The sequence below is a fragment of the Scomber scombrus genome, chromosome 20 (assembly GCF_963691925.1).
Source record: "Scomber scombrus chromosome 20, fScoSco1.1, whole genome shotgun sequence".
NCBI lineage: Eukaryota > Metazoa > Chordata > Actinopteri > Scombriformes > Scombridae > Scomber > Scomber scombrus.
In genome coordinates this window covers 21984360-21999568 of record NC_084989.1, presented here as the reverse complement: position 1 = coordinate 21999568, position 15209 = coordinate 21984360, and the positions used below count along the sequence as shown (strand labels likewise).

Genomic DNA, 15209 nt, shown 5'->3' with positions numbered 1-15209 from the left:
TTTGGTTCTAGCTGGTTTTAAAGTGAGCCGTGCCCCTCGTTGAACTTGTGTAGCTGCGGGGCTCGCTGCCAGGAATGTCGCCGCTACCTCGAATCAAACACAAGCCGGCAGCAATCAGCGGCGGGAGGACAGAATTAGCAGCAGCTCGACCCCGAAGTGAAAGGGGATAAGAGAGGTGACCCTTAAAGACACATAACATGACAGTCTGTGGGTGAAGTGGAGGAAGCGCCGCTATAGTACGAGCATGTATATAAACAGGATGTGTAAATATGAAGCCCTTATTTCATTTTACTTTTATTTTGTCTTTTTAATCTATGTGAAGCTAGTTTTTTCACTCTATTTCTTAATAAACTTTCCTCTTATTCTCTCTTATTTTTATTAATTTATTAGTTTATTTATTATTTTCTTTTATTTACTTATTTATTTATTATTTTCTTTTATTTACTTATTTATTTATTATTTTCTCTTATTTATTTCCTATTTTCTCTTATTTATTTTACTTTATTCATTCATTTATATATTTATTATTTTCTCTTATTTATACTACTTAATTTATTTATTTATTTATTATACATTTATTCATTTATTATTTTCTATTATTTATTCTACTTTAGTCATTTATTTATTTATTATTTATACATTTATTTATTATTTTATTCTACTTTATTTATTTATTTATTATACATGTATTCATTTATTATTTTCTATTATTTATTCTACTTTATTTATTTATTATTCATACATTTATTTTTTATTATTTTTTATTATTTTCTCTTATTTATTCTACTTTATTCATTTATTATTTATACATTTATTTTTTATTATTTTCTCTTATTTAATTTATTTTATTTGAATTTTTTTTAAACATCTTTATCATACTTAATTTGCATTTTTTTCTTTTCTTTTTTTTCTTTGTAATTTGTTCTTTGTCTTTTTTTCCTTCATTGTTTTTTATTCCTTTTCTTTATGTTCTCACCTGTCAATCAACTTTTTAAGCACTTTGAACTCCAGTAACCTTCATAAAAGCTGCTATTTAAATAAAGTTTGATTGATTAATTGATTGACTATACAAGCATGGAGCGAGTATCTTACTTACCCTTAAACCTATCAACTAATAATACCTTTCTTTTTGTCTTTTTCTCTTTTTCTTAAGTTGAATTTAAAAGTTTGTTGACAGCTAGAAAGCTCAGGAAGGACACAGTGCAGCCTATTGTTTCTCCTTGAAGCAGATATATATCCATCTGCATTCACAGCGAGACTCATTCCTAAGCCTGAGCTCTCTAAGCTGAGAATAGCTCGGCTCATATAGCGTTTTGTTATGGAAACGTTGGCTCGTACCTGCCGTCTTCTTTCCTCTGCGTCCCTGAGTCGCAGCAGAGGAACAACAGGGTCTATAGCCGAGACTTTTTTCTTTCCATGATATTCAAACGGATGCTATTAGATATATATCCTATTTAAAACCCGTCACTCACATTCAAACACTTTGACTATTCAATTTGGCATCGTGGTCCGCTGCCAGAGGACGTGCTGTTGTGTGTCTGACCTTCCTCTGATGGCCGACTGGATATAAACTAAAGCTCAGATTTAGCTTGTGATGACAAGAGTTGCAGTGAAATGACATTTTCATTTCTAAACATATATATTGTTGCTATTTAAGTGCTCCGATAGTTTCTGGATTGGATGTGTATGTATGTGCATCAAGGGGAGAACGGGGTTGGTTGTCATGTTCATTAGATCTCGGCCTCTAGAGGGCGCTGTTTAAAAGTGTTGGTAGTGAAAGTTTCTTAATTTAACCTTTGTGTCGTCCTCTTGGGTCAAATTGACCCCGTCTGTTTTGACTGTTCCTTCTTTCCTCCCTTCCTTCCTTCCGTCTGTCCTCCCTCCCTCCCTCCTTCTTTCATTCCCTCCTTCCTTCCTTCCTCCCTCCTTCTCTGTCTTTCCTTCCTCTCTCTTTCCACCCTCCATCCCCCTTTCTTCCTTCCTTCTGTCCTTCCTCCCTCCCTCCCTCCTTCTTTCCTTCCTTCCTTCCTTACTCCCCTCCTCCCCTCTTTCTTTCCTCCCCCCTACCTTCCTCCCTTCCTTCTTTCCTTTACTCCCTTCCTTCCTCCCTCCTTTCCTTTTTCCTTCCTTCCTTCCTTTCCTTCCTCCCCTCCTCCCTCCCTCCTTCTCTCTTTCTTTCCTACCCCCTACCTTCCTCCCTTCCGTCTTTCCTTTACTCCCTTCCTTCCTCCCTCCTTTCCTTCCTTCCTTCTCCCTCCCTCCTTTCTTCCTCCTTTCCTTCCTTTTTCCTTCCTCCCTTCCTTCCTTCCTTCCTTCCTCCCTCCCTCCCTCCCTCCTTTACTTCTTTCGTCCTCCCTTCCTTCCTTCCTTCCTTCTTCCTTTCTTCCTTCTTCCTCCCTTCCTTCCTTCCTTGACTCGAGGACAACAGGAGGGTTAAGTGACATGTTACTTCAGAGATCATCTCTGGAGTAAACTGCTTGACATTGAGGTGAGAGGAATGTTGAGTATTTGTCATGTGAAACTCTTCAGTGTTTCTCTTCAAGGCTTTTACACAATGAGTTCATAATAAAACTATTATTATTATTATTATTATTATTATTATTATTATTATTATTAAAAAGTATGAAGAGAGAGAGCTATAGTTTAACTACATCATGTGGTTGTTAGCTTCCAGTTGGGGATGTTTTTCCCAGTCTCTTCAGGGTTAGTTGTCACATGTTGACATATATACATATATAGTGTGATATATCTAGTCCTTTCTTTCTTTTTATAAAGCAAAATGAGCAGGAATTTTATCAGGAAGACAAACAAAGAGGCAGACTCCACCAGATGTGAAGCTCAGAGCAGTCAGAGAGGTGAAAATGCACAATATTATTATATAAAGATAAAAGAAATGCACTTATAGGAATGATTTTTCTTGTTTATGTTCACTTGGTGCAGGTACGACGGAGTATTAAGGCCAGACAAAAAAATTTAAAAAAAGAGAGAATGAAATCAACTTACTGCAGAGGCTTGACCACAGTACCACAGGATCAAACCAAGTTACTGACTATGCCAGCAGCTGGAGTGATACGTCTTTGGAGTGTGAAGGTGATTTTCTGAAGTGGTGCAACTGTATTCGTAACTGATAAAGATAATTTTTTTTGTCCTTGTGCCGCACTTTTTTTTTTTTTGCCTGTTATTTATTTTTTATTGTGATGGACTTTTTTTTTCTTTTTTTTGTCTGGCCCTAATACTCGTATGCTGGAGATGTGTTAGGTTGTTGTACTTCAATGAAACTAAACATTTTAAATTCATGTCTAAGATTGCCTAAATTATTTTTCTGTGCACAAGACATATTTGATGGTCCATATCTTTTGAACAGAATCAGCTTAAGGAGAGTAAGACTTCTCTATTCCTATCTGACACTTTAGACTTCACATTAAAAGGGAATCTATTCAGTTTATGGTTTATGACGAATTCAGAGGAAAGTAAAAAGTGTGACTACCAACCCCGTCCTCCCCTATGTGCTAGAGGGATGCATCAATACAAAATAAAACTTAAATAAAACTAGATGTTGCAGGACTTTTCAATGATGAGAGAGCTTCTATGGAGGGTGAACCCACCTCTGACAAAGACGTAGGCGGAGTAGGTTTCATATCCAGACTTGGTGGTGACACGCAGGGTGTAGAGGCCCTCATCCTCTTTGTTCAAGTGTGTGAGCGTCAGTGTGGCTCGGTCTCCACTCCAGTGCATCCGGCTCCACTTAGAATCAGTAAGCAGAACATCTGGGGGAAAAAGGAAAGAAGGAATAATTGATATAATCCCCTTTATATATATATATATATTTAAAAAAAGAAAATACCAAGGAGACATGCAACAATAATATCTTAATTTGGACATAATATCTGCACAGATGTCATGAAAATACATAATTTTGTAGAGCTGAAATTGTTTTGTTTTTTAGGGTTTTTTTTGTTGTTCGGCTCTATTTATAAATGCGACTCAAGGCTTGACCCATTCTCTCGATGTTGATAATTATAGTCGCTGACGTAAACCTAGTACTGTATGTCCAAAACTAAAAAATATGGATTCTCTCTCCCTCCCTCCTTCCTTCTTTCCTCTCTCCCTCCTACCTTCCTTCATTCTTTCCTCCCTCCTTTCCTTCCTTTCCTCCACCCTTCCCTCCTTCCTTCCTTCCTCCCTCCTTTCATTCCTTCTTCCTCCCTTCCTTCCTTCCTCCCTCCCTCCTTTCCTCCATCTTTCCTTCCTCCCTCCCTCCTTTCCTTCCTTCTTCCTCCCTCCCTCCCTCCCTCCCTCCTTCCCTTCCCTTCCCTTCCTTCTTCCTCCCTTCCTTCCTTGACTAGAGGACAACAGGATGATTAATCAAATGGCTGCTCAACAAAACCATAGATAGATGGTAGATTATTGAAAACTAAAAAATATGGAGCTACAAGGTAAAAATTATTGACGGTTTAATTTGTCAATATGATGAGTTTTATGGGCAAGTGATGATTGGTTATAGGTTAGGTAATATCAACGAGTGTGTGGGGGGAAATTATTATCTAGCGGAAAACGGACAGTGCTGGTGGTGACCAAAACGCGAGTAAAAAAGTCCCGCAAATAAGAAACCATTTCGAAAAGGCTGAAAATGAAGAAGAGGTTGGAACATAAATAAAAAGAGGGAGAGGAAGGTTATGAGCTGGATTACTAAACCAGCCTCATCAACAATATTATATGTATAGTTTTTTGTTACAGATAAGATTAACGATAGATTTAACATCCCTATCAATTTATTTAAATCTACAGTAGGTTGGATTACGGTAAAGTGGGACAACTAAGCTCCAGTGCATTTATCTCTTTTTCTATTCAATTATTTTAAAGCTAAATACTACGAGTATTAAGGCCAGACTAAGAGAATTTTTTTGGGGGGGGAAATAACGAGAATAAAGTCATAATATTACGAGAATGAAGTCATAATATTGCAAGATAATTAATTTTTTCCTCTTAGTATGGCCCTAATACTCTGTTGTAAAATACTATATGTCTACTGTGTAAGTTATATTGTTTAACCTAAAAATTGTAGCTGTACTAAATTAAATGACCAAATATGGGAATGTGCATTGCAGAATGTTTTGGCAGATAAAGCTGCTTTGTATAGATAAAAGTATTTCTATGTCCCAGATTACAAAATCCACAAATTCTGAAACTTTTGAGTTCAATATCCAAAAATTGTCTTCTGATTTAACAAGGAAACATCTTTCATAATGATATAAAGTGTTGATATAATGTACTGGATTCATATGTAAATTACCCTAATCCACCCTACGATGCAGCAGAGACAGAAAAAACAGTTTAGAGGAGCTTTCAAGTGAATTACGTCTATAAGTAAAACCCAACACTCATCGATCTATTGGGATTTAAAGATAAAATGTCAACTTACGATCTCTGTACCACTGGATCTCTGGCTGGTAGCGGCTCAGGTGGGGGTAAATGATGACCGTACATCCAAGACTCATGGTCTCTCCCTCTCTTCCAAAGGATACGCCGAAGGTATCGACAATGTGAGTCTTGAAGGTGATGCCGTACTCAGACACTGGGCCATCTACGGGTTAAAACATTAAGACATTAGAGTCAGAGAGCGTCGCCGTGGATACAGTTTGTAGTTGTTGACGAGTTGACGGACGAGTGCGACGACCACAAATCACACTGGACTGGAAGAAATGGAGACAAAGAATGATCACATACGTTCAATCCTCATATGCACAAAGAGAGAAAAACCCAGAAAAAGAAAACATGAACAGTCTGCTCATGACTGGAAGGGAGGAAGGAAAGGAAGGAAAGAAAGAAGGAAGCAAGGAAGGAAGGAAGGACGGATGGAAGGAAGGAAGGAAGGAAGGAAGGAAGGAAGGAAGGAAGGAAGGAAGGAATGAAAGAAGGAGGGAGGGCGGAAAGAAGGACAGAAGGAAGGAAGAAAGGGGGATGGAGGGTGGAAAGAGAGAGGAAGGAAAGAAAGAAAGAGTAGGAGGGAGGGAGGAAGGAAGGAAGGAAGGAAGGAATGAAAGAAGGAAGCAAGGAAGGAAGGAAGGACGGATGGAAGGAAGGAAGGAAGGAAGGAAGGAAGGAAGGAAGGAAGGAAGGAAGGAAGGAATGAAAGAAGGAGGTAGGGAGGAAGGAAGGACAGAAGGAAGGAAGAAAGGGGGATGGAGGGTGGAAAGAGAGAGGAAGGAAAGAAAGAGTAGGAGGGAGGGAGGAAGGAAGGACTTCGCAGTCAAACAGAAGAGGTGAATCAAAAGTATCAGATGTGTGAAGATGAACGACGGCAACAGAAACAGACAACAACAACAAAAAAAAGAAAGAGTGACACCGAAACAACTTCACAGTGCTCAAAAAGAGAACGAAGGAAAGTCTGACTGTTTTATATCATGCATCAAACAGTGAAGCAAAACAGACACATGAAAAAACCCAGTGAAGGTAAGATAAAGAAAACCAAATGTGTGAAAGTGTGATGAGGATCTTTACTGTGTTGTTAATCATTTACACATTCGAAATATCAATTTATAGCTTTATTTACAGATATATTCTACTTCAAAGGCTCTATAGTATACTTGATAGTGTTTAAGTATGTTAGAAACTATCAAATGGTAATGTATGTATTCTCATTTAACACCAAAATGTCTCAGTTGATGATGAAAATCTAGCTCAGTCCTTATAAACATGACAACATACATTTGCAAGGTTGTATACTGTATACAACACACAGGCTGCTTCTATTCAGAGGTTGTTTCCATAGTAACTACAGAAGCTATGAGGAGAAAACTGTGAACTCTACATGAGCATGCACGGACACATATAGATAGTGGATACACCAAAACCAGATCTCTGCAACCCTGTTACCTTCAATAATGGCCCCTGCGTTCCCGCCGAAGCATCAAGGAAACAAAAAAGTTGTCAGCGTTGAAGCACCCACTGTCTTCCCAGCCCCCACAAACCCCCCCACCCCCACCCCCACCCCCAACCCCCAATCAATGCACAACACAGCATAGATAATGTTAATAATGCAGAATTCATTTTGGCTTATAAGTATAGATATACTGTTACAATTTAAAGCTGCATTAATCCGTGTTTAACCTTCGTGTCGGCCTCCCGTCTGTTTTGACTGTTCCTTCTTTCCTCCATTCCCCCCTTCTCTCTTTCTTTCCTTCCTCTCTTTTTCCTCCCTTCCTTCTTTCCTTCCTCCATCCCTGTTTCTTCCTTCCTTCTGTCCTTCCTTCCTCCCTCCCTCCTTCTTTCCTTCCCTCCTTCCTGCCTTCCCTCCTACCTTCCTCCTTCTCTCTTTCTTTCCTCCCCCCTACCATCCTCCCTTCCTTCTTTCCTCTGTCCTTCTTTCCTTCCTTCCTCCCTCCCTTCCTCTGTCCTTCTTTCCTTCCTTCCTCCCTTCCTCTGTCCTTCTTTCCTTCCTTCCTCCTTTCCTTTCTCCCTCGCTCCCTCCTTCCTTCCTTCTTTCCTCCATCCTTCCTTTCCTTCCTCCCTTCTTTCTTTCCTTCCTTTCCTCCATCCTTCCCTCCTTCCTCCCTCCTTTCCTTCCTTCTTCCTCCCTTCCTTCCTCCTTTCCTTCCTTCTTCCTCCCTTCCATCCTTGCTTCTTTCCTTTCCTCCCTTCCTTCCTCCCTCCTTTCCTTCCTTCCTTCCCTCCTTCCTCCCTCCCTCCTTTCTTTCCTTCTTCCTTCCTCCTTTCCTTCCTTCCTCCCTCCCTCCCTTCCTTCCTTCCTCCCTCCCTTCCTCCCTTCCTTCCTTCTTCCCTTCCTTCCTTGACTAAAGGACAACAGGAGGGTTAATCAAATGGCTGCTCAACAAAACCATAGAGAATTATTATTATATTGAATCTCTGCAGCTTTGTTCTTTTAAGTGTCTTCTAGCTAATTGTTTTTAGCTTTATTGGTTCAGTCTCAACACCAAGTTGACAGCAGAAGCAGATACAGTAGCTGTCTCAAGCAAAGAAGCTCAGATAATCCCATGTGGTGCCGAGCCAGCAGACAAAGTTAGCAGTTAGCGGTTTGGTGGAGACTAAATCATAGTCCAAAAAAAAGAAAAGAGAAGAAGAAATGTTGACTAGAATTTAAATGATGCTTTGTTCCTGCTGGATATGCAAGCAACACTGACTATAAGACAGGTAGAGTGTTTGTCAGCCTGCTGATTAATGCAGCTTTAAATACACAATGCAGTATATAATGATAAATAAAAGCAAGCATGTATTAAATCCACACTTACGTCGGGGGACTGGCAGGGACTCCTCAACTTCACCTTTGAACCCTGTAAAGAAAAGAAGCATTTTAATAGATAATACTTAATAATAACGCATTTTATTAATAAGAGCCTTTAAAAGCATTTAAATACACCTTATTAGACAAACATGAAAACAAACAACAGTGCATCAAATGATCATAAAGTCAGCATTAACATTGAAATAGAATATTAAGTTAGTACAATGGTTCAATAAACATCAGTGCAGAGCTTGAAATGAATGTGATACATACATGTTTATACAGTATATACTCTGATATATAACAGAATAATGAGAAACTACATGTGCAATATTATACTGACAAACTGTAAAACACAAGACATAAGCCATAAAATAGCCTCTAATAACTATATTTATATCTGAAACCTTTAAAACTGCATGTGGCAAGAGGGGTGGGGGGTTAGATATGGAAAGAATTTGATTGGAAAGTGAAGATGAGGTTTCTTTAGGTCTCCGCTATAGTGGCCGCCTGCCAATTTGATAAAGAAATTATGGAGAAACTGTGGTATGGTTGGGGATCATACTCTGGAAAGACATAAAGGAAGAAATGGAGAAAATCCTAGGAGCTGACATCCCCCCTTGACCACTGATCGGCGCTATATAATGCATATTTTGTTGATGATGGAACATATGACGGCCCTCCTAGAGCTAAAAATACCCATATTTATGAGGTGATAGACACCTGTTATTCTCCACTGAAGACTTTCATTCTCTATGTGATGTTTGGACTTATGGTGTCAATTTTAACCCTTAACATACTGTTCACATTCTGACTCATAATTAGTCTCTTCCCCAAGAAATGTTTGATTAATCTTATGGATAAAAGACATTCACAATCACTATTTTATTATGTTTGAAGCTGATTTTTGAACTTTTTTAAACAAACACAGGTCAAAATTGTACATTTGCATATATAAAAATGTGTATCACCTGCACAAAAATGGTTCAAAAGATGTATTTTATTTCCTTTTTTTGTACTCTGTGGGTCACATTAGGACAAGTCTGGCTTAAAGAAATGTGTATATGGTGTTTTTACACATCTCAAATGTAAAAAATGGGTCAAATTTGACTCTGAACAGTATGTAAGGGTTAACCCTATATGCAGCATTATTTTATTTGTATGTACCTTACCTTATTTATGAATGGCAATAAACTTTAAAACATTTGAAAACTTCCCACACTGGTGAGCTGGAGACGATAATCACTGTCTGAGAGTGTCTTAATGATTTTAAATGAATGTGTGGTCATGAGCAAACAGCTGTGGGTGAGCTTGATACTGTTGGAATATTTGTATATGTGTGTGTGTGTGTGTGTATTGAACTTTTTAAAAACCTACTCTTCACAACGACGGAGGCGAAAGCAGACAGCTCTCCCTGGGTGTTCATAGCAGAGACGCGATACTGCGCCGTGTCATCGAAATCACATCTGAAAGAGGAGAACATCAGCTGATTAAACGTCCAACGATGCGCACACTCTGTCGCTTAAGGATTCACATGTACAGTGCCCCCCCCCCCCCCCAAACTCAACCTCGGCCCTGTCAACCATGTAAATAATACCAACTATGCGAGCCTCAACTGTTGCGTGTCCCCTAACTCCAGGCCAGGAATACTCTGGCAATAAATAGACACACCACTGGTGATGTAATTCATACCAGGAGCTGTGGGCCTCTGTACATGAAAGCATCTGTTGTGAGAAGCGGATTATGGAAGTCAGAAGTCACCAGGCTTATTGTACTGTACTGTGAAATAAATACAAGATAACTGTATTTACTGTCTCTTCAACAAACTTCTCTACTTGGCTGCAATCATGGCTGAAAGCTGGTGCTAATTTGGGTACATGCTAGTTTTTTCCCCCTATGTCAGTGTCTTGATACAAAATCCACTTTGATTTTAATAATTATTGCCCCACTAAGAAATCAGGCATAAAGATATGGTCACATTACTTCTATTAAAGCCTGGAGGACTGTCAGATCTAAGCATGCTTTTCCTGTTTCGGTGCCATCTCCAACCAGCTTTGGCAGATTTGTAGGTCAGAGTTTATTCTTCTTTCCAACTTTGACAGAGCAGATGTGTTAAGCTGATATAAATACTGCTGTACTATGTTTGAAAATGTGGAAATGAGGAAATTTTTAATGTATTTTAGTTCATTTTCACACTACCAGACTCCAATCAGCAGCATAGATCTCATACATTGTTTACAGTTTGTGCTCTGATGAATATTTCTTTATTTTTCAGCATCAGAAATGAGACTTTGAGGCTATTTTCACAATGTGACAGTACCTTAAAGAGAAGTATGTTTTGGGGTGTATTTGATTATCTGACAGCCTATCGGAGTTATCTGTGGTAGTTGCTCCTCTCAGGCTTCCTTCTCTCTCCTAAAGTTAGATTTTTTTTGGCTTTAGTTACCGTCAAAGATGGCTCAGAGCAGTAAATCCAAATCTAACCTTCAAATTACTCTCTACAGAAACTCAAGGAGGCATCATGGACACTACACTGCCTGTGCTTTTTCTTCTTTTTGTGAGATTATAAACTTATTATTATTCAACTCTAGTGACGAGCCTGAGAACTGCAATTTTAATCAGGCTAAAGCTGTTTAAAAAGGACTAAAGGAGGAGTGATATTCAGTTAAACGGGTCTATGCAAGCTAAATTGTGTGCAAATGATTCAACAGTTCTACTAAAAGACAATGAGAAGGAGATATGGATGTTAACTATAGCACAAGATGTCAGTGGCTTTCTAAGAATAGTTTATTTTGAGTGCTGTTGACAAGAGAAGCTGCACCTACCTGTTAATCTCCAGTGAGTGCACGTTGTATCTGCTCTCAAGTTTATACTTGCCAGGGCTGGCAAGGGGGTCAATTGCCACATTGTTTTTGTACCTTGTGGTAGGAAGGAAAGGACACGAAAGGAGACAGACGAGAGGAAACAGAAAGAACTTTACAAGAATGAAACAGAATCAAAAGGAGGAGAAATAAAGCAGTGAAAAGTAGATGGAGCTGAAAGGAGTCAGTGTGAGATGTTGAGAGGACAGATTTGAGTTTATGTTATGGTTGATGTGTGTGTCTGTGACCTACCAGACGGCCCGTGGGTCAGGCCAGCCGCTGACGGTGCAATGCAGCCGCACACACTGGTTCTCCCACACGGTGTGGGAGCGAGGTTTAATCACAAAATCCGGAGCGTGCATTAGGCTGTCTTCGTTCATACGCTTGAAGTGTTCCCCGTGTTCATGGATCTAAAGACAGAGCAGTAATTTACACCTGTGGACACCTGTGCCAATACCAACCATAAACTGTTTAACCCTTACATACTGTTCAAGGTTTAATTTGACCCAGTTTTACATTCGAGGGAAGAAAACACACCTTAAAAACTTTTATTTTAGCCAGAAATTTGATAACTTTTCCTTATATGACCCTCTTTTTAAGAACATTTTTGTGCAGCTGATACACGTTTTTGTTGAGTTTTTGCCTCATATTTATTCAATAACACAATTTATTCACATTTAATATAACTAATTGAACTCATTATGTTCTCCTGTGTAATGTAACATTGGACCGATATAAAGTGTGATTGTGAGCGTTAAATCTGAAGAATAAACTCTCTCTGCTCTCTGAAAGTTTTATTAAGGAAAATACTCAACTGTTTATTATTGATTGATGTATTATGAAATTATGTATAGAGACTAATTACTGAGAGCATATTGTGAAATGCCAGAATATGAACAGTATTTAAGGGTTAAAACAAAAAAAAAGAAATGCAAATCATTCCCCATAAATCCGCAATGCATGCATGAAGCAAAAACAGAGCTTAATCATACAGAAGTTGAGCAATATCACTCGATACTCTTTATTTGATTGTCACATGCAAGCTGTGTTTCCACTGCGCCACGTGTTATCAAGAGTGTCTGCGTGTTGTTCATTATGTTCCCATGAATAGCTAGGAGCGTCCATCTACTCAACACATAATATGACAACACCCATGGGACACTGCCTCACTGTGTCTCTAAAGAAACAAGATCTCCTGAGGAATGTATCACCCGGTAGTGCGGCTATCTGACTGAGTGAAGACAGATAAATACATGGCGGGGTCACTTGTGGCTTTTATGATGCTCAATGAATGGTCGGGTACTACTTCACATAATCACCAAGAGACATAAATAACTCTGTTGTGTAAGGGAGGGCAGTAATAACAACCACTTAGCCACATCCATTTGGGATTTCTAAGCATGGCTGCGAATAATAATGCTCAGTTACGCCAGACTGGATAATGAGTTTTTAAAAAATAAGGTTTTTGCACTGTGATGTCATAAATCAGGAGAAGTTATCTGTAATGTCATGAAGGAGAATAAATGGTCTGACAATCTATGATGTCATCAAGCAGAGTGGTTACTCTAGCAACTGTGATGTCATAAGTACTAGGCACCAATCTGTGATGTCATGTGAAAGAAAAGCCAATCTCTACTAACGCCAACTATGATGTCACAAGTAAGAGGCACTGATATGTGATGTCATGTGAAAGAAAAGCTAATCTGTAATGTCATTAATGACAATAATGTCACAAGTACGAGGCACCAATCTGTGATGTCATTGATAATGATGCCAACTGTGACATCACAAGGACGAGGCACCAATCTGTGATGTCATTGATAATGATGCCAACTGTGATATCACAAGTACGAGGCACCAATCTGTGATGTCATGAGAAAGAAAACCAATGTGTACTGTTATTAATAATGATGCCTACTGTGATGTCACAAGCGGCACCAATCAGTGATGTCATGTTATAGAAAAGCCAATCTCTAATGTCATTAATAATATGTCAACTATGATGTCACAAGTAAGAGGCACCAATTTGTGATGTCATGAGAAAGAAAACCAATGTGTAGGCTACTGTCATTGATGACGATGCCTACTGTGATGTCACAAGCGGCACCAATCAGTGATGTCATGTTATAGAAAATCTCTAATGTTATTAATGATTAGGCCCACTGTGACGTCATAAGCACAAGGCACTGTGAAAGAAAACCATGTTTACTGTCATTAATGACGATGCCTACTGTGATGTCACAAGTACGAGGCACCGATTTTCTGATGTCATGTTATAGAAAAGCCAATTTTTAATGTCATAAATGATGATGCTTACTGTGATGTCACAAGCATGAGGCACCGATCTGTGATGTAACAAACCTGAAAACCAGAAAAGCCAAACCATGCGATTGTTTTTCTGTGATGTCACGAGTGGCATAATAATGTCATGAAGGACGATGTCTACTGTGATGTCACTACTAAAAAAAACCTTTGTGGATGTTTGTGATGATACAAAGAAGGTCTGCAGTGATGTTTTACAAATCTGCGATATCAAAACAAACACTAGAGTCTAAACTAGACACTGACGTCACAGTGTCACCAATTAATGAGCAGAAAACAGCCATTAATATTCAGTGATGCACAAATAATAGTTATCCATGTTGTCATATAAGACACCACGGTCTTCCTGTATGATCTGAAAGCAGCTAGCATTGCCCCACTGACCCTTTTGTTCAGAGAGATGCGTTCGGCCGTCTCACGCATGGTCTCCTTCCTGGAGAAATGCTCTGACCTCTCCATCGCCACACCAGTGCTGAACAGATCCCTGCGGGCCATGTATGCGGTACTTTCCCTCAACCTTTTCTCTTCTGTGTCCGATAATCCTGATGCAAACTCTTGACTAGGAACCAAGGATGGATATGGGAAGTAAGGCATAGCATTAAAAGTGAAATAACTTTTTAAGATGAAGCAAAAATATTCTCAGATTTATGCGTTGAATGTTTTATTACCTGCCCCTGAAGATCGGCACTACATAGCCGATGATTTGGTTGTCTTTATCCACAGCCAAGTAAGATGGCTTTGATCTCTTGGGTAAAGGGCTCACTCTGCTCTCTTCCAGCCCAGAGTGTGTAGACAATTTCAGTCTGAGACATACAGAATACCATCAGCCTGGCACCACGCCACACAGTGCTACTAATAACATAACATCATGATGTGGGGATAAAGCCGAGGTCAGAAGGGGTGAGATGAGCTGATTAGGGTTCAGTGGGGAAGTGGTGTGGATGGTTTAGTTTTGTCGTAAGCACTTTTACACCTCTACATGACTTCTGGTTTCAATGTGAACACCACTGAGGGCTACTGAAAATAACTATTCAATCATTAAAAGACCCAAACAACACTGGTAACACTGGTAGCACAAACCAGAGCCACAGATATGTGATTGCACCCAAAATTAGGGCCCAAACAACTCACCTACCCCTTAAAAATCCTAATACACCACATACAACAATCCTTTCTACCTTTTTCTTTATTCTTGAAAAACAGTGCAACCTGACACAAAAGGCTCTCCTGCACTGTCTTAAATACATTGTTTACATCTGTGTGAGACTTCCCTGCAGGATGCCAATCATAGCTTTTAGACCAGACCCAACACACTTTGCTATCTGCAGCACTCAAGGGTCAGGGGTGGATGTTTATGGTATGAGATAATAAGGACCTGATAAGGAGGCAGGGGGCAAGAAGGGTGACAGGGCAGCTGCCCTCATTTTCCCTCTTTCTATCTAGGTCACTGTTCCTTATGTCTGAACAATAATATCCTCTCGACTTTGCAGGATCGAGGTTGCAAAAACACGTATTAAGATGATTTATACAAAGAGACTTTCAGTAAAGGTAATCCCATATGACACATGAAGCATAAATGCAGCTTTATCTTTGTGATAATGACATTATTGTGACCGCCCTGACTGTTGAATCATCGTCACAATCATCCTTTCCTCGCCTCGTCACAGAGTCGGTGGCCGGGCAAAGCACCAGCCACACAGTGTAAAGGCAAAGATCAAATGATGTTAGTAAAACTTAAGCCCTCTGACCTGTTCGCACCCACCAGGCCAGCGTATTTAAAAGAC

General features: G+C 39.4%; 1 protein-coding gene across 1 annotated transcript in view; it reads right to left on the bottom strand.

The window, feature by feature from the left end:
• Positions 1-15209, bottom strand: part of myom1b (myomesin 1b) — a 46470-nt gene that overhangs the window by 30032 nt on the left and 1229 nt on the right. The window contains exons 2-9 of the mRNA XM_062441804.1: positions 14094-14228; positions 13810-13984; positions 11356-11513; positions 11068-11160; positions 9620-9708; positions 8250-8291; positions 5423-5584; positions 3606-3767 (exon numbers count right to left, since the gene is read on the bottom strand). Of these exons, the coding sequence (XP_062297788.1) occupies positions 3606-3767; positions 5423-5584; positions 8250-8291; positions 9620-9708; positions 11068-11160; positions 11356-11513; positions 13810-13984; positions 14094-14228 (1016 nt within the window). The remainder of the gene's footprint in view (positions 1-3605; positions 3768-5422; positions 5585-8249; positions 8292-9619; positions 9709-11067; positions 11161-11355; positions 11514-13809; positions 13985-14093; positions 14229-15209) is intronic.